Here is a 20,276-nt window from a genome sequence, read left to right on the forward strand (position 1 = left end):
CGCAGACACACTCGAGTCTGCATGCGGGGGAAACGTGGGGACAGGTCCAAGTCCCCCCCTAATTTTGGACTATTAATAATAACAATAATGCAACAGGATTAAGCTCTTTATTCACTCAAGCTTTGACACAACACAGTCACCTTAATCACAACAAAATGCACATTTTAGTGGCACAATTGTCACATCGTGTCACTGAGGGAGAGCAACTCCCCACGGCAGAACCAGATTGATTTGTCAGCAAGCAACTTGGAGATGAGGAATGGAGGATCAGAGAAACATCAAGATTATATATATATATATATATATATATTTATATATATATATATATATACTTAAACTGCATACAAAATTAGTATTGTGCACTGTCTATGTAAGGTGTTTATTCAATGTTTTAAAATAATTTGTCTTTACAAAACTTAAACACTGAAGGTTTTTTTTCAGTAGAAAAATAAAATTAGTATCAAAGCGACTGGCGCTATCTCTATAACTGGTAATCAATCATATGACATAGGAGAGGAGAGGCATCTAGTGCTTGGCATATTCATACACTGGTTGTGAGGGAGGCTTTACTACAAAGCTAGTCAGACAGAGTCTATTTCACAGCGTAGCCTATGATGTGCGGTTTGATTAAAGAGAGGAGTGGAGCCTCAATGTGCCTCAGCTTGAGGTCAGAGAATCCAGCCTCCTCCAGATGTTTCCAAGTTTCCCGGGTGATCTCGCATCCGTCGCCGAAGTAGTACCATGCAGGCTGGAGAACATGCTGGAAGAAGTATGTCCAAGTTGAGGCGTCTGCAACAACATGCTCTATGAAAAAGAAGGCTCCACCCTGCAAGGCAAAGATTTGTTATATGTATACCATGCAAATTTTAAAAAATCCATTCCAGTTGATGCAGATTGGTTATTTTTCTCCCTGGCTGAGATGAGTTTGCATCCCTTCCTCGTGTTTTATAATGAGTATATTTTTGTTACGTTTGAACAAACGTGACAAATGTAGCCAAATGCTAGAAAACCGAGGATCATTTCATCACATACAAAAAAACTTACGACCTAAGTTGAATGTTGAATGAAAGTTGAAAATTGGATTCAGAGTATACTGAATGGAAATTTGAGGGCATCGAATATGTACTCACACTTAGCGATGACACCACACTGGCACCATCTCATGTTTCAGTTATGTAATGTTAGCGCTCAAAGGTGGCAGTGCCTGATTAAGAAGAGTCAACAGCACCACACACTGCATCCTCCACAATGATCACACAGTTGAATCAACACCTCTTTAACACAGTGTCAACACAAACTGCACATTATAATCCTCATAAATGGAGGATTTAATGCAGGACTGTTGTATTAGACTGCATTACTTTTAGCTGGGTGAACCTAATAAACTGACAACTGAATGTACAGTATGTCTATACTGATGTATCTGCAATAAGCTAATATCGGTGGCTATATATATATATATATATATATATATATATATATATATATATAACGGCTACTATTGGCCCGGCTGATTTATCGGTTGGGCTCAGACCTTCAATCAGTTTCCTGGGACTTACATTCCCTGATATTCACGCCTATGTTGTTTTCTATTCTGTTTTCTATTCACATATGCAGCAGAAAAGTAAAACGCGAATTTTATACGTTGTTAAAAATTAAATATCATCGCAAAGAAAACTTCTCTGCCGGTTGTCTGCCTAGTGAGCTGGTTATTCATTTCCGGCGGTGGATGATAAATCCAGAAGTTGCATTGCAGTAGAAGTTGTTAGCAGAGCAATAGTGTCGCTAACACGCAGGGTGTGGTTGCAACTCAGCCTTTAACTGGGAATAAACAGGATCTGAACGACTGGTGATTTCAGCCGTCAGACGACTTACTGGCCGCAGTATACGGTTTGCCTCTCGCAGAGTTTGCTGTATGCTGTTGACAGAGCAGAGCACCAGGGTGCAGACGACAACGTCTACCGATTCGTCCTCAACTGACCCCATGTCCTCCCCCGATGCCACCACAAATTTCTCATACGTGAGGTGGTCATTCTCCATCATGCTTTTTTTCAGATACTTCTGAAAATTGGGGTTGGGGTCGGTGCAGATCACCTTGCAACCGGGCGGATAAAACTCAAAATTTGTGCCGGTGCCGCAGCCGATCTCCAAAATTGTGAGTTGTCTGCCGGGCGCGACGAACTCTGGGAGACTGCGAAACAGCTCCTTCTTCTTGTCGTGCATTTTCCTGTTGTACGTTACAGAAATCCGGTATAGACAAAATGGGAAGACACGTTTGTATATTACATACAGGCCGAGCGCATGCATCAGGTGAAGAGGCAGACATAACACGTTGACAACTAAAGTACAAAGCCTCATTAGAAAGGTCATTTTTGCCGAACCCGACCTGCGTGGCGACCAGTTGCAACAGCAGACAGCCCAGTTAGTCCCAACAAGATAACACAACACAACAAGTATGGCGAGTCCGGTGCGATTTTTTCAAAATAAAAGCTGACACCTATAAACGTACCAGTGCAAAAAAAAAAAAAAAAAAAATCTTTTTGTTGTTACCTTCTTTTGTAAATACGTTAGTAATGTTAGGATACTTAAAAAAAACCCGACAAATCATCTCACCATTCAAATGCATTCTAACTGAATTATGGCAAGAAGCTACTGTTGAATAGGGTTAAAAAAATACTAATAGATATCACAATAAAGTTTCCCCAGTTGATTACTTACATTAAGACTATTCTTTTTTATATCACACGTTTTCTGAATTTTATGTTCAAACGTGCAAATGAGGCATTATCTAATTAAATGTATGCAACCAGTGTATTTGCACAAATTTCCAGAACAAGAATCTGAACATTGGATAAAACCAGGTTCAAAAGGGGGTTCGGAGGGGATCTTGGATATCTCTTTTTTACTACTCCATAGAGTAGTAGAAAATACTCTCAAATAAAATAAAAAAATAAATTTTCGCCATGTTTTGAGGAATAAAATGTTATATAATTCAGGCTATGAATGATATATGAACAAACCCCTCTGTAAAAGCCTTTCGAATATAGACAGGAACACAACTGTGAAAGTTTCCTGTATGTAAGTGCTACTGAAGTGGAGATTTCTTGCTCAGAGTACGAGAAAAACAACTCATTTTGAGAAAACGGCCTTTAAATATATATATATATATATATATATTTATACATATATATGTATATATATATATATATACATCGTCCGTCCAGTTTTAGGCCAGTGAGCCTGTGTACATACAGTCCAGCCGAGAATGTGTTTATGTTAACTTGCTTGAGGCCATACTGAGTACACCTTTAAATTCAAGTTTAAAATTCACACTTAAACCTCATAGTCATTTGATAAAGCAGTCTCAACTCAAGGTCCACTTACTTCCTTGTTCTGAAGGTTTCGACTGTATCACACAGTCCTCATCAGCTGATAAAGTTTGCTCAGTTGTCACGAAATTGAAGATGTTCAAACTTCCCATTAAACACACAGGTAATTATACCTTAATGCGGTCCTGTTTGGGACCAGTCCTGGATGCCTGCTATGGCGGAGTTTTGCATTCCTCACTAAGGGTGGGGAAGTTTATTTGAGATGTATTATCCTCATTTAACAGTTAATCCAAATCCTCGAATCCCTTTGTCTTGTAAAGGTAAACCATGTTTTTACAGAATACTTTGATCTAACCAACCATTTTCAGCCACCTACCAGGGCCCAGGTCACTGTGCTGCAGTGCCATCCAATGTAACCTAGAAGTCCATGTCCCTAGCTCCTCCTGTATAATCTACAATGATAGTTTGACTTCATGTCTGACTAGGTAAAGTAATGAATTTCTTAAGTATTTGCTATGTTCACAATATTGAAATGCACTGAAATCCGGAGCTGAAAAGTAGCTTATTAATGAATGAAAATGCCTGCCATTTGACTTCCTGTAGACATTAAGGTGCAGTTCTTCAAAACTCCACCAGATAGAGACATTGTTAGGTCATATTCAAAACACTTCCTTTATAAAATCCCCCAACCCTGTATTTTGAAGCTTGAAGGCTATAGACTAAGGGTCATAGTATATTGAAAATAATTTATTTCAGTGACTGAATGTGAGCAACAACCAAATCACTCAGGAGCCTTAATAATGCCTCTGTGGAACCGTTAATAGTTCTTTAGTTAGAATCAGAAACTAATAAGAAATTAAAGTGGTTTATAGATTAGCAGTGGGTCCATATAGCACCAATTTGCCAACTGTGAACCGCTGAAAAACCAGCTTTGTGGATTGAAGGGGCAAAAGTCCAGGCAACTTGCCTGCATCATATGTATCACAATATTTGTATATTGTATATTATGCACGTTTTTGATATGTGTAGGACAGGCATTTATGAGACTGGGCTCACAACCTCCATATGTATCATGTTGTGTTTACATTAGACATCTCATGCTTAAGGGAAATATCAGAGTATGGATCTAGACAGGATTTAGTCTAGTTGTCAGCAGGGCTTTAGTATACTGTGTGTTTCTAGTGGCAAGGTTTCTGATACAGTTACATCATTGTTTGAATATGCTTGCGGAAGACTTTACACAGGTTAGCACTACCTGTGCTTTTACTACTGTGACAAGTCAAAATGTAAGCTGTAGAAAAGACCTGTATGTATATATATATATGTATATAAGTATATATATATATGTATATACGTATATATATGTATATACGTGTATATATATGTATATATGTGTATATGTATATATATGTATATATACATGTGTATATATATGTATGTATGTATATGTATGTATGTATGTATGTATGTATATATTTATATATGTATATATATGTATGTATATATGTATATATGTATATATGTACGTATATATATGTATGTATATATGTATGTATGTATGTATATATATATATGTATGTATGTATGTATGTATATATATGTATGTATATATGTATGTATGTATATGTATATGTGTATGTATGTATGTATGTATATGTATGTATGTATGTATGTATATGTATATATATGTATATATATGTATGTATGTATTTATATGTGTATATATATGTATGTATGTATATATATGTGTATATATATATATATATATGTATATATGTATGTATTTATATATATATATGTATGTATGTATGTATGTATATATATATATATATATATGTATATATACACACACATACATTTAAAACAAATCCATTAAAGTTTAGGTAGTCCACGATCACCTTGTGTTTTAAAGGTTACATTAACGCTCATAATAAGCTCAGAGTTGTCTCAAATGTGTCTTGTAACTTCCAGATCTAATTCTAAAAATAATATGGAATAACACACTTTATGTATTTTCATAGCAGATCCCGAGGAAAATAGATATGTTGCTAATAACAATCCTAAACAGAATATCAATTACTGTTAATACGTGAGCAGGGAAGAGTGTTGTTTTTTTTTTTTTTTTTTTTTTTTTTTTTGCTTACGATGCTGCGGTCTCCTGTCCGTTATTGAAACTAAAGGCATTTACCGACACTCCCTAACAATTTGCTGAGAGTCATCAATTATGCAGGGTAGCCGCACGCACTGGGAAGGAAGATAGCAGCAACAATATGGCGACAGCCGCAGTTACTCCCGACTCTTTTCTACATCTGCAGTTCAGTGACAGCTGTCTGGATTTCTGTTAATGCGAGAAAAAGTAAGTAGACAATCTGTTTTCTGCTTTGCCTGACATTTTTTTTGTCGCGGGATGGATCGCGGTGCTACTTTGTCGACTGACCGCATCCCAGTGCCGCAGAGCGGTCCCTCTCTCAGCATCTTTTCCTAGCGTCTGTGGAGGGCTCCTTGCCAGTACATGGACGAATATGCATGCGAGGCATCAGTTAGAAGTGGGGAAGATGAGATTTTCAGAGGGGGAAACGTGGACTTTTGATGCGACGTGGTAGGAAAGAGGGAGACAGCGGGTTATTCTGGGTGTTGGCCTGCCGCTGGATGGAATGACATTTCAGTGTGCGAGAATGTGAAACATACGCATATGGGATACAGAAGTGAGATCACGTCAAACTTCTCTGAGTGGCGACTGTAACTACCATGTCGGCTCCAAGTACCTGAATAATGCGTCGCTTGCAAAAATCATTTTACGTAGCAGTTTTCTCGCTACCATCATTTTAGAACTATGATAGTTTTACACCCCCCCACCCCCCACCCATCCACCACCACCTCTGTGCCCCCCTCCCTCTTGCAATCTCGTTTGGAGACTGTATTGCGTGAGGAGGTAGGTGCGTCTGTAGTTTGCCAGTCCTCAAAGGGGCCGTGGCACCCCTTTCTGCTCGTTTCACGCAGTGTCCCCCATTAAAAACACATTTTCCCGTCATGCTGTTACTCCGTAAACCTGCATTATATGGAGTCTCTGGACCTCTGGCGCCTAGACATGATCTCTACGGGTGTGGTGTAGCCTTAAGGCCGTTATAGTTTCTTTTTTGCTGTGAATAATTTCACTTTTTTTGGGGGGAGGGGGGGTGGAACTGGGTTGTAATGTGATGTGCTATGCGTTGCTTTGAGTTGAGGCCAGAGATGAGTTGTCAGGACATGGCTTGTACATTCAGCCGAGCTACTATGAGTTAGTTAGTTAGAGTGTATAGCAGCAGTAAAGCACACTGCAGTATTTCGGGCTTTGGCCCTATAGGACAACGGCGCGCCTCGGTGTGAAACAGTGCACTTTACCTGGGCTGCCAATCACTCTCAGTCAACGAAAGGCATTTACACGATGCAACATGCAATGTGAAGGGGAGCGGGTGGGAGAAAGTTTCTCCCTGAGAAATAGGAGGAGGTGTTCTTTGTCTGTGTTTATCTCTACAATGGCCCTAATGTCCCACGCTTCATAATTTCCTTCTTAATTCCTGAGGGGAAAAAAAAAATCTGAATTGTCATAACTGCAGTTATGGAGAAATTTCCAGTCAGGTCATCATAACTTAACTTTACCTGAAACTAACTCACCTCGGGCATTCGATCAATCAAAATAATCAAATTAAAAACAAAATCAAAGTGGCATCCACTTGTATAGCATATGAGAGGTGATGTGAGGCTTCTCTAAAGTGTGGCAGCAGAGTTATTCTCTCGGCAATCGCTGGACCTGGGCCTGTAGGGCTCACCTATCCTCCGTGGTGTGTGGATTTGGACCGAGCTGACATCTTATATTTAGTGACAGGCAGCATTAAAATATCACTTCAGGAAATGAAGGATGTGTTAAGTTCTTTTCCCGGCCCATGTGACTCTGGTGCAAGTGCCCCGTACACCTCCTCCTCGCCGGCACCGTGTCTCCTCGGTGTCCGCTCAGCTCCATCAGATGTCAGGTGTTCATCAGACTGCACAGAGCAGGAGAAAGGATTTCTTTTTCTTCCAGGCGACGGGGCAGGGGGAAGCTTTTGGATGCCTCTCCTGCGCACAGAGGACGCAGCGTCAGAGCAGTTTGCTAAACGCTGCTGAACCGGACAGCGACAAGCTTGTCTTTTTTTTTTTTTCTTCACTGGGAGGCAAATGAGGCTGCCGGAGTTGTTAGTTTTCTCTGTCATCCATCAGTTTATCTTTTTTTTTTTTTTTTTTTTTAATTTCCAAACTCACTTGGCTCGGATTTAACTGAACCGAGAGCGGGTTTTGTGGCCTGCGAGCTTTTGGTGCCGATTACAGGCGCTAATAGGATTCAGTGTTATAGTTTCTCTGTAGTCTTTTTAATTAAAACGTGGAAGTCAGATTGTTACGTTTCATGCAGTGTTTCTCATATGACCCAGTAAGTTAGTGGACATCGAAAGCATAAAGCAACATCTGCAGAATTTCAGGAGGTTTCCCCTGGTCGCCGTTCAAGTTTTGCTGCCTGGTTTTAGGATTGTTCCAGCGTTATGTGAAAAGTGCACATGCACTGCTGGCCATGGTGTTGCATCCTGGTTTGAATCACCTTGACGGTAGATCAATTGATGTGGCATTGGTGGAAGGAGACTTGGAGGTTGTGCCGAGGTTGGGTTACTTGAATCGGAATTCATCCCTCTCCTGGTTGGCTGTGCTTTCTCTCGAAGTTAACTGAGTTGTTGGATCCTTCTCTCTGCCTGTGGATTTCTTCTGACTTCTTTCTGATTCATTTCCAGGTCTGTACCCTTGTCATTGTTTCCTTGAATGTTGCTCACACTGTCTAATTTTTGATAGCCCGAACTGTGACTTGATTTTCAAGTATGGTGTATAAAACAGTATGGCCATCAGCCAGCTGTGAGGGCTGGGGGGGGGGGGGGGGGGGTCTGGAGAGATACAGTTGATGATGATGTTATAACCTTACTGTTTAAGCAATGAGTCAGAGCCCCAGAAGTTTAATCATTTCCAGTTAAAAGTCCAGCAGTTCTTTATGGAACTACCTTGGGACACACTTCAATAGTTAAGTTTATGTTTAGTTATTTGTAAATGAATAATTAATACATTGTCCTGTGTAGATTCATTGTTTGGGTCAGTACAGTTAAGGGTGTAAGACGTCAGAATACAACACTGTGTGTGCCTCTGTGAGTTGTGCTGTTACATATGATACAAATAGGCAAGGTGACATTTGCAAAGGTTTTAACTTTTGTCAAGCCAAAGTACTGTGAGGAACAGTTGGATAGGATAGTCAGAGGGAACAACCAAAACGGCAAATGTTTATAATTACAGTCGGTGTATTTTAATGTCAGCCCAGCATACTGTTCTTTGAAAACTGTCAACATTTGTATCATTATCATGCAGTAAGCCCCACCCATTCCATTCCACCACGGGTCTCAGTCCCATGGATTTATCTGCTTCATCTTTAATATATATGATAATGGATATGATAAGTAGATGGCGGAAGCAAACTCCAAAACAAATTTACAGCAATGAGCCTTGATATACAATATCAACTTATTAACTTCTCATAGCAAACGTGTAAGACTAGCCTCCGCGCTAAGTTTCTTTCACTATAAGTACTAATATCTGGGTCTCTTTTGCTTGGCCTAAGATTGTTTGGCTCCTTGTCATTTTGCAACATAGCATGAATATGTTTGTGTTGGCCTTTTTTTTTTTTTTTTGCTGGGACCCCCACCCCCCTTTATCCTCTTTATATATACCTGTTGTCAGAGAGAGTTGTTTGCACTCAACCATAGGGACCTCCAAACCAAAACAATGAGCTGAAAGCTGCATCAAGCTTTTTCTGCTGTATGGATGGATGTCTGTTCTCATTGAGACCAGCAGTGCTACCAATACATTAAAAATACGGAGTGTCATCTTATTCATTGTGAATATCAAATATATGGAATTTAAATTAAAATCATGACTCTAAATGCTGCCTTTTGCATGGTTAGAACATAGATGCAAAAGAAATATTCCTGAGAAACAAATATTGCAAAATGTCGTTTATGATAGTTGTGAAGAGGACAGTCAGACACGCGAGTGCCTGTTGGGTTAAGCAGCCCGTCAATTGTGGGCGTAAATGCAAGAAGAGAAAGCTTGAAAACTGAACAGTCTCCTTGCTGTTGGGGGTCACAGAGGTGAGAGCAAAAAAGGAATTCAATGCTGTCTATTTGCTGGGTACTGAAGTTTAGCTTTTGGGGATACAGGATCAGTGCTTTGGTCATTAAGGTTGATGAAGAGAACAAATATTTTCTGCTGCCCCATGTTCCAAATGTTTGCACTTATTTAACTTTATTTAGCTTTGTTTTTTTTCTCTGGCAGAAGTGGTAATTCCATCTGTGAGACTTTGGGCAACACTGAGACTGAAAAGAGATGCAAACCAACTGGTCTAAAATACAAATATGATAACTATTTTAATTATAACCCTTTGTTGTCCACTCAGTGTTTTTAATACAACGACAGTGGATATGAAACAACAACAACATCAATAACAACAAAACTAGATGACATTATTTTAAAGAATTAATTTTTTTTTGTTATTTGTCTTTTTTCATTTTGTTTCATCTATTGCTTTCTCTTTGCTCAGTGCCTTGTGCTCATTCCTCCCAACTTTCTCCATCTGTGTCCTTCCTCTCAGAGCTGGATGTCTGGGATGGAAAACAAATAAAGAGGAAATAGCTGCAGGATGAAAACATGGCCGCACCCCTTCTTGCACCCCCAGGACCTGACAGCTTCAAGAAATTCACCCCAGAGTCGCTCGCTAACATCGAGAAGCGCATCAAAGAAGAGAAGAACAAAAAGCCACCCAAGCCCAGATCGGACAGTAGTCACCGCGACACATCTGACGACAATGAGCCCAAGCCCAACAGTGACCTGGAGGCTGGGAAGAGCCTGCCCTTCATCTACGGCGATATTCCTGATGGACTGGGGGGCACACCACTGGAGGATTTGGACCCATACTATTTGAACCGGAAAGTGAGTTGTCCCACAGGCCAAATGCACAACCCAGTTGTCTCAGACTTTCCAAATAAACACTCAAATCAAGAAGCATTTACTAAATGTCGGTGAGAGGTTTATAGATAGTTAGAGCTTTGAAATTCCTATAAATCTTTACAGATGTGTATTTCAGCTATTTTGCTGAACCTTTATATGTGCTAAGTCTACACCTTTTTAAACTAAACACACAATACAGAAGTTATATGAAATTCATTCATGACAGATTCAAGTCTCATATCTATTCAGTCAAAATGAAAGTTATTGTATTCACTACAGTGATAGGGGTAGCTTAATAGCAAATATGACCTTGAAGCATTTAAGAGCTTTTCAGTACTTTATAGTCTCTTGTACCTCAGAGACAGCCACGGAATTATGTGGGTGCACAGGGAGATCATACAAGGCCTGTGAGTTTTTTAGGAGACCTGTAAAATCAAAGCACAACTGAGGCAGAGTCACGTAGTTGCTCTGCTCCTGCAACAGTGGGAGGTTGCTGTGGAACACAGTTCTTGGGAAAGGGTTAGCCTCATATAGGTTTTTGATTAATTTTGATTAATGATCTGCGTTAATGCATGATAAAAATGATGGAACAGCTGGACGGGATGACAAATTTGCCCTTAGGTATATGTGCCATCAATGCTATTGCTAATTGAATTATTTTGCGACAAAATCCACTTTCAGATTGCAAGTGCTCTCTCCAACAAACTGTCTGAGTGGATAGCATTTTCATCAGTGCGGCAGAGGAATAATTTGGCTGTAATTGCACTGTATGTGTGCGTGCATGTGTTGACAAATTTCTAGCAATGTGGGGATCTAACAGTATTATTTCTCTCCACTTTTTTTGATAGGCTGAAACGATGTTTTAATTAGAGTAAGCTAATTGCCTCTTCTACTTTTTTTTCTGTTGGACCTTGTTTGAGTTTGGTGTTTTGGGATGGTTTTGTGGTTTTTGTTACTTTTGGGAGATTTAAAACAGATAAGCAGATTCACAAATGACATCTAAAAACAATGTTATTTATCAGCCTTGAAGGTCATATCAGTGTTACTTCAGTCTTACTATTATGTAAGATCATAATGTGATTTTTCACTTCAGACATGCCGCACAGTCACATAATTTCTGCATATAAGGAAAATCAGCTTCTGAATTAATGTGGTACAGGTGCAGATGACACAAAGAATGATGCGCTTTTTTCTTAATTAGAGACATGACTCCAAGGCCTTTTAGGCTTCAGTGCCACAAACTCTAGCTTTGGCTTTGCCCTTACTGTAGCCAGCTGCACTAGCAAAAGAGGAATGAGCAGTGAAGGCAGAAGATGGCAGGAGAGGACAGGAAGTGGAGAGAAAAGGGCAGGCGCATGCTGTAGTACCTGCAGCTGTTTATAGGTGTGGAGTAGCAAGTCTCCTGTGTGGTGGCAGTGATGATGTGTAAGAGAATCTGCGGCCTGTACAGCAGCAAGAAGCCCAGTCAGCAGGACTGGCCGTCTCAGCCAGCAGCACCCCCACCTAGGGCAGATGAAACTATCAAGTGTATGTGCCTTTTGTGATCTATTGATCCACAGCCCTAGTTCAGCCGTGGCCACAGGAAGGGTTATATTCTTGTCTTATTATCCTTCCCCACCTTGCTTATTGCCAAATGCATACCCCTTTACCTCTCCTTACTTTCATCAGTGTCACTCACTTTGGTGACAGAAGGAAAGTTGCTGCAGAGATGTTCATCATGGCGTCCACTCACACACCTCCTTTACCTGCAGCAAGGAGACCTTTTATGTCTCAGACATACATTGTGAAAATGATACCTAACAGAGCACAAGGATTTTAAAATGAGGTTTTTGGATAGTTGGTGCATAGTTGATAGTTGAATTGCCTGCCGACTGTGAGATATGAAGAGCTATAGTGTTGTGGACCAGTGATGTCAGGATCTCTTAGGGTTTTGAAGTACAAGAGAAAACGGGGATTCTGTCTCTAAAGGCAATTTGGTGGAGTAGTTTTATAACTGCAAAAGTGGTTGAGGACCTTACGCAGCTCCAACAAAATCTACATTTCCATAGAATTACAGTAGAATGACATTTGCCTACAGGACAATACATACTTAACCGCATTGGATGTTTTTAAACATGTTGTGCAAAAGCGAATAGATTTTGTATATGAAAAATAGGATTAGAGCATAACTGACTGGCAACTTAGACTCTGTGTACAAAACTGTAGATGAAAGCTAGACAAGATGAGTAAACACAGTAAACAATGGTGAAGTCACAAAGTTTTCCAAGACCGATTTTGCCTTTGTGCACAAAGCTTCAAAGCACTGTTTCTTATAGTTTATGTAAGAAACAATGCAACGAACATAAATAAGACACCAAAACTGTATAAATGTTCAGCCCTCAGACTTTCTGAATGAGCCGCTCCACCTCATTTACCGTACTGATGATTGTCCTTTAAGTGATGCCATTTGTTTTCTTAAACCTCTTTGGGTACTGTGATGAATAATTTCATGCTTACATTATCTCTATCTGCAATCCAAAGCAAGAGGTAGGGTCATCTACAAAATAAATATTATTTCTGAACATTATTGGTCATAATTGTGTGCCAGTGGTCACACTCTTAAAGATTAGTGAATAGTCCATTAGCTGATACAAAAGCTAATGGAATAATTGTTTTTTAATTGATAATTGATGTAGGTACATGCCTATATAATGAGTTTTGGGATTAGATCCATTAGAAATATAAAAATTTGCTTCACTGGCATATGACAGTTTAGCAAATTAGTATCAAAATGTTTTTAATCTTTAAGAAATAAATCCATGACCTGGAAATGTAGTTGCAGCATACAAATAGACGAAATCTGCAGAATCTCATCGCAGTTTTGGTCCTTTATTTTGTGGCTTCCAAGCAGCTCCACTGATGTAGCTGTGGCTATGGTACCTTGCACGTTTTAAGGGAATTTCAAAATGGCAGAAAGGGATACGGGGCTTTTAGACTGCCAGTTAGATAGCTCACCTAACTATTAGGCTACTGCTTACTCTATATATATTTCTGCTCATGCAGGTTCTGACTTCTCGTTACTCTGCTAAGTCAAGATCCGCTAATTTCATCATATATATCCATGTCTTGTATCAGTTCAATTAGAGTAGCAGGCCTAAGACTTGATCTCCCATTTCTATTTTACTATCATTCATATCAGTTATTTTCCTAATCCCCTAATATGTTTGTCATTTATCACACCTGAGGAGGAACGTCTAAGTATATTCATGGTTAGCGTCCATTCCTCCTGTGCTGCTTGTGTCCTCACCTTTCTAGGCTGCTCGTCTCCTCTACTCGACCGACAGTCATCATATCGCTCACCATTGCACTGTATGTCAATGATTGTGTCTAAGTGCGCGCGCGTGTGTGTGTGTTACCGTCAGCTGCAGGAAACCTGATCACAGCACTCATGCATCAAAGAGAGGAAGAGGGGGCAGTGGTGAGGAAGAGAAATGCAGCGTTGCAGTTCTTGTTTTCCCCTGTGATGGGTAAAGGACTGCCTGGGCTTTTCAAATGTCTGATGTGATTAGGCAATGTTAAAGCTGCTGTAGTCATACAGGAAGAGCAGGACGGGATAGATGGAGGGCATACTAGTGTTTTAGCTGGCGCTGTGCCCATGCACACATCTGTGTTTGTGTGTCGAAGGGGGATTGTGATGTACATGGAAATATAGTTAAGATGATTCAGCTTGAATTGGTTGCTGTACAGTATGGACCAAAAGAAGTTTGAACAGCGTTCGGGTTTAGTTGATGCAAAAGCTTCATTCTCTGCCTGACTGTGGCTTTTTGGTGACCATCTTATAACGGGAGTGTGCAGTGGACCAGTCATTTCTGTTCAGGCTTCTGCAGGGCAGCAACTACTTGTGAGTGCACTAGGGGAGCTCACGGCTAAAGCAGCAGTCGAATCTGAATCTCAGCATGTAGCACTGTACACACCATTACATTATGTCCCTATCCCACCGTCTCTGTCTCCGTGTGTGTCTCTGGCTATTACTCTGCTCTTCCCTCTTCCTTCCGCTGCCTCCTCTCCAGCTTTCGTTTTTTCTGGGTGCAGTAAATTAGAGCGAGGGCCAGGCTTTAGTGCTCTGTCTGAGTCCTCAGTCTCTGATGACACAGCATCCTCCTGTACTGGGCTGAGTGAGGAAGGGATGGGGTGGGGGGTTGAGTGCGCTTCCACTGCTAGCCAGGTTGGTATAAAGAAGGAGGGTGGGGTAAGGGTGGGAAAGTGGGATTTTGCAGCACAACATACAGGTAGAATACAGGTTTTTTTTGGTTTTTTTTAAAAGAAATGGGATGACATTTCTCTTCATATAGTTTGGTAGAATTTGCAGGGAAATTAGTTTGCAGTCATTTAGGTCAGAGATTACTGGCAGAGTTCTCACTGCAATCTCGTTTTGCAAAGATACCTTTGAATCCAGATATGTTATAAAAAAAATCATATGTCTCAGTTTTGATTTGGAGTATGTTACTGTTTACGAAGGTAATTTAAAGCTCCAAGTTAACAATGTTGTTTTAATTAGTTTTACTATTAATTAATTGCTTAGTCTTGCTTAGTTCAACCAACTGTTCAAAAACCTAAGTTATTTGATTTGCAATGATATAAAACATGGAGAAGAAGCAAATCCACAAACAACAAGCTGGAAAGTTTGGCCTTGTGTCTTAATAAATGTCTTAAACGATTCGTCAATTATCAAAATTGTTCAGGATTACACAATGTCCAATCAATTAATCGTATAATTTTGTAATCTTCTAATAGGTCTATGGATCAGAAAGGTCAAATCTAGAGTCAGGTTTGTGAGGTAATAGAGCGGTCTGTGTCAGGCCGGGGTCCTGGGATGATTTAGGAAAGTACAACACCCTCTCCCCACAGTGTACTCTCTATTGTTTTGCTGGTTAGACCTCACTCATCATCTCATTCTCACTTTCTCTCTCTGCTGCATGCCTACCCAGTCCTCCTCTTCCGTCTGTCTACCCATCCATCTCAGGTTTGGCTCTCTCCCCTCTGCAGCTCTGTGGCTTTCTGTTCTGCATCACTCCCCCTCCACCCCCATCTCTCTCTCTCTCTCTCTCTCTCTCTCTCTCTCTCTCTCTCTCTCTCTCCTTGGCTCTCTTTGCTGCTGTCCCATACCCCTGCAAGCCCCTCTCTATATCCCTGCTCCACTATTCCTCCTCCTCAACCAACCCACACATGCACAAGCACACATGCACACGCACACGCGCACACACCCACCCACACACATGCACTGTCCTTGCAGCTGCATTCTTCCTCCAGATTCTTGCATATGTGCTTCTTTCTTTAAAGCTCTATGGAGAATTAGGAACACTTCTCCAGCTTTGCAGCAAATAAGGCTTCCTCACAGTAAAGCTTACTCTGCTGAGTTGTGTATTTAGGCATGAGTGTATACATAAGTATGTATGTATTTAACAATGTAAGTAGGTAGGTAGATCAGTGTTATAGTGATATGTGTACCTCCATGCACTTCGTGTGAAGGACTTAAACATACATTGTGATCGAGTGCCTGTCCACTATCATGGCCACTCAATGTGACTGGATGTTTATCCAATTCATTGTGAGCTTCCCAAACTTAGTACTGCGCTGGCTGATATGTTGATCCCATTGAAATGTAATGCGCAAGGCAAAGCTTTCAATTCAAAGACGATAAATTCAGTGTCTCCAATTCACTGTCTGTCAACCTACTTTACCGAGTTTGTCTGGGAAATTAATTAAACGTGGGAAATGAGTGATTAATAAATCAATTAATCACTGTTAAGAATTTATCAGACAACAAGAGTATTCTGCTTGCATTGTGTGGGGTATCGGAGCCTTTATATTACAAAAAATGATTATGTTTAGTCATTTAAATTTTTTGCATTGTTACATTTTATTTCATTTATGGTTCAAGTAATTTACTTGTGTTTTTCTTAGTTTATGATTTAAAGTGTGTTGTGAAAATGGCCCATGGCAATTATCATTTATCGAGACAAATCATGCGTTTCGTATTTTACTAGCCTAAATAATTGATCAATTATCGATCAGTGTGGCAGACGATCAATTAAGGAAATTGCCTGACATTTGCATCCCTGGTTGTAACTCTGCCAAGGTTGCCAAGTTTGCATCAACAAAATTTTCTGTCTCCAAATGGACACAGTTCATTGATGAACTGAAGCCTCTTTGTAGCTGAATTGTGAATCTTTAGGAACATTTGTGAACATCCATGTTCTGTAGAGGATGAACTAGATTGAAACTCAGACCCAATAAGGACAAGGCAGACATGTTCTCTATAAGATGTGTGCATCTCTGAAGTTTTCAAAAACCTCTACAAATTCATGGGTTTTATCCATGGCATTATGCTTCACATTGATTAACATATGGAACATTGCACCTGTAAACTGCTAATGATATATTGCTCATTTTACAATCTCTCCTTCTATCCGCATACTGTATGTGCTGGGTCAGCAAAACTCTTTGTTTGACCTCTGAGAGAAAGATCTGAATATGACTGTAGATCCTTTGTTGTCCTGTTTTTAGAATGTTGATTACCTATAGATTATTCTTTTCTCCGCATAACAGGAAAAATTGGTGAGATGATATTTTAAGTAGATGTTCTATATGCAAAAATGAACAGGAGAGGGGAAGGGAGGGAGAGAGAGAAGTCTTCTGATGGAGAGAATACATTTTGTCTTACCCCACATTGTGGACGCTATTTTTACTTTAATTAGATTTCAGGACACCACTTGTCTCTGGACACTTCTGGTCGCCTCCACGATTCTTTCTAGTGTTTCCCATGGCTTAAACCACAAACTTGTGGTGTGTGTATTTTTCTAGTTGCTGGTGTCATATGTATCCTAAAGACCAATTGCCTCTATTATAAGTGTGTTCTCTACATTAGCAGTTTATCATTTGTGAGTGTAGTGATTATTATTATTAACTGGTGCAAAATGGACAAGTAACACATACATTTTTTTTAGCAGTTAACAGAAGCTGGAAACTGACTTCATATCAACGGACTACAAGAACTGTTTGAGGTAGAATGCAAAGGATCTGAAAGTAAATTTGCATCTTGAATTCAACGTAATAGAACTTATTACAGCTTTTGAGACAAATTGATCGAAACATTGTTCTTCAATACGAATGCAGGACATGATATGGTCTCTGTAAATACTGGCACTTAACACTCAGTTGTGTCATAAATAGATATGAGAGGATGCGTTGAAGGTGGAGAAACACCCTGCCGTTTACACATTCATAACTCACTCAAGGATTCTCATCCAAACCACACATTTATAAATTGTCTGGGAACCAACTCTGAACTTTAATGCCTACAAGTATAAAGAGAAACTGGAAGAACTGGTAGCAGCAGTGGCTGTAAATGTAAAGTATCCCAGTAGACCGTTTGTTCATAAATAATGCTCAATCTTCACACTCTGACTCCACATTGTTTTTGTCCAAAATTGGGCACAGATATCCCCAAACTACACGCAGTTATGTACAAACAAAAACACACTGCTGCCTCAGCCTCGTGCCTAGCCCCACTTGGCCCAGTGCTGTTTACGGGTGGGGAGCGGCTGTTGAGAGCCTAGAGTCAGCAGATCTGCCCCTGATCGATGACAGCATTTGCAGGTTCTCTTCCAGTAAGAGCTTTAAACTTGGGGAGAAGAGAGTCGCTTGGCCATGAGCTTCCCATGTGCCTGTCTGCTGCTTCTCAGGCAGCTCACAACGCTACCGTTGCAGTGGAAAGCTCACCAGGACCAAGGCTCGGTCTGGTGCAACCACGACCGAGGTGTTAACTGTACTCTTGGTTCTCGGGTGACTGGCCACAGAGGGAGTGATGTCGATGGAGTACAGCGTTGCCCGTGTCCTTGCTGCCTCTGATTATGCGCCCTTTTGTTAGCTTTATCTTTTCACTATACTGTTTTTATGCTGTGTACTTTGTATAGTGTGAGGACGTTGCAATATGAAGTACTCCACTCACTGTTGTCTTGTTGCTAGTAAGGTAAAGACTGCTAAATGGGTAAAGTGACAACGCTATGAGCACACAAATCAAAATGCCACGTTCAAATGGATTCCAGTATCACCTGTATTAAGAGAATCAGCCCTGTAGTAGTGCAGTAGTGCCCCATGACTCAGAGGTGTGTTCAGGACTCACATCAGCTAATCAACAGTCAAGCTACAGTCATCTCTTCCTTTTGTTTAAATAAGATCGCACAAAGGTTTGCAGACCATGAACCATATGTGTCATATAATTAATTGTGCAATTTGTCTAACTGTCTTGCTATCTCTCTCTCTCTCTCTCTTTCTCTCTCCACAGACATTTATAGTCCTAAACAAAGGGAAAACAATCTTCCGCTTCAGTGCCACGCCCTCCTTGTACATCTTAAGCCCTTTTAATCTACTTAGGCGAATAGCTATTAAGATTTTGATACATTCATATCCTTTCAAGTGATATGTTTCTATGTCTTCTACAGTGAAAAAAAAAACAGATGCTGCAGTATTTTAAACATGGTTTGTTTCATTTATCTCACAAGTGGTCAGAGAATACTAAGTGAAGCTAATGCACTGTAAACACTAAATCGCTTCTCCTCCCTCTGCCCTCTTCCTTAAGCTTGACTTCAATATTTCAGTTGTGTCTGTATTTAAATTGTGTTTAAATGTCTGAGGCACTGCCCAAACTTTCCTTAACTTGTCTTCTCACGTTATTCAGCATGATCATCATGTGTACGATTTTGACCAACTGTATATTCATGACATTTAGTGACCCCCCAGAGTGGTCCAAACAAGTAGAGTAAGTACACGTCCATACTTCTCATCAGCAATCATGTCCTTGTTTTGTTTGTGTATCACCGTTTTACTCTCTTCTCTCCTTTTTTCAAGGTATACCTTCACAGGTATCTATACGTTTGAGTCACTCACAAAAATTATTGCCCGAGGCTTCTGTATAGATGGGTTCACCTTTCTCAGAGACCCATGGAACTGGCTGGATTTCATGGTCATCTCAATGGCGTAAGTATTTCAACTCATTAAATATGCAAATAATTACAAGTTACAGAAAACGACTATGGTCAAATATAAAAAGCGCTGCAATCCAAGCAAGAAACTGGAAAGATTTCAACATGACATTTATCATTTAACTTAGACTTATTTATAAGCCGTTAGAAAATTAGTTAGAAAATAACAACAGGTAAATCCCAAGTAGCAACCGAACTTCCTCACTGCAAACACACGGGCTGTCTAAACCCGGGTGTAACCAACCACATTGATAACACATGCATTCCATTCAGGTGTGCTAGTACCTTACGGCTTATTTGACATATCAGTGGAACAGAGCAATCATTAAAGTTATTGATGACACCTGTGCTTTTACTTCTGTGACGAGTTAAAATATATGCTATGAGAAAAATCTTAAACTGCTTCCAAAATCACTCCCTTTTATAATAGACACTTAATCGTTTACTCTAGTAAACGATAGAGAGCAGTAAATAGAGATTTGGGATATTTGTGCATCTCTAAAAGGTGCCGGGCTGCATTGTGGGATTGTTTGCAGAAATTAGTGTACATGGACACTTGTTATTTCGTTGCATTCAGAGAATTTTTGTGGGCACAATAAAAATGCAGAGTGATTTCAGACACAGCAGGAGTTGCTACAAAAACGTTATGAACCAAAATGTTAACTAAACGTCTGACATTAGACGTTGTAGTAATACTGTAGTCAGAGTTTAATGATTAACTTAACATATTTCAAATGGTGCAGACATTTGTCAAACTTTTGTCTCTGCTTTAATCTCTTGACAACAAACTGCTGTTTTTGCAGTCTGTGTGTGTGTGTGGGGGGGGGGGGTTAACATTGAGACAAATGATGGTTATTTTATATCATAACAGACA

General features: G+C 40.0%; 2 protein-coding genes across 5 annotated transcripts in view; one reads left to right on the forward strand and one right to left on the reverse strand.

Annotated features, from left to right (window-relative positions):
* Window positions 1–97: 97 nt before the first annotated feature.
* Window positions 98–2,446, reverse strand: LOC120807028 (methyltransferase-like protein 7A). Its single transcript, XM_040158646.1, has 2 exons — window positions 1,876–2,446; window positions 98–826 (listed from the first exon to the last, which is right to left on the reverse strand). The coding sequence occupies exons 1-2, from the start codon at window positions 2,368–2,370 to the stop codon at window positions 593–595; spliced, it is 729 nt and encodes a 242-aa protein (XP_040014580.1). The 5' UTR covers window positions 2,371–2,446; the 3' UTR covers window positions 98–592.
* Window positions 2,447–10,079: 7,633 nt separating this feature from the next.
* Window positions 10,080–20,276, forward strand: part of scn8ab (sodium channel, voltage gated, type VIII, alpha subunit b) — a 44,631-nt gene continuing 34,434 nt past the window's right edge. For all 4 annotated transcript variants that reach the window (XM_040158773.1, XM_040158775.1, XM_040158772.1 and 1 more), the window contains exons 1-4: window positions 10,080–10,361; window positions 18,706–18,824; window positions 19,090–19,179; window positions 19,269–19,397. In XM_040158773.1, coding sequence (XP_040014707.1) covers window positions 10,080–10,361; window positions 18,706–18,824; window positions 19,090–19,179; window positions 19,269–19,397 — 620 coding nt within the window. The remainder of the gene's footprint in view (window positions 10,362–18,705; window positions 18,825–19,089; window positions 19,180–19,268; window positions 19,398–20,276) is intronic.

The sequence above is a fragment of the Xiphias gladius genome, chromosome 21, assembly GCF_016859285.1.
Source record: "Xiphias gladius isolate SHS-SW01 ecotype Sanya breed wild chromosome 21, ASM1685928v1, whole genome shotgun sequence".
In the NCBI taxonomy this organism is placed as follows: domain Eukaryota; kingdom Metazoa; phylum Chordata; class Actinopteri; order Istiophoriformes; family Xiphiidae; genus Xiphias; species Xiphias gladius.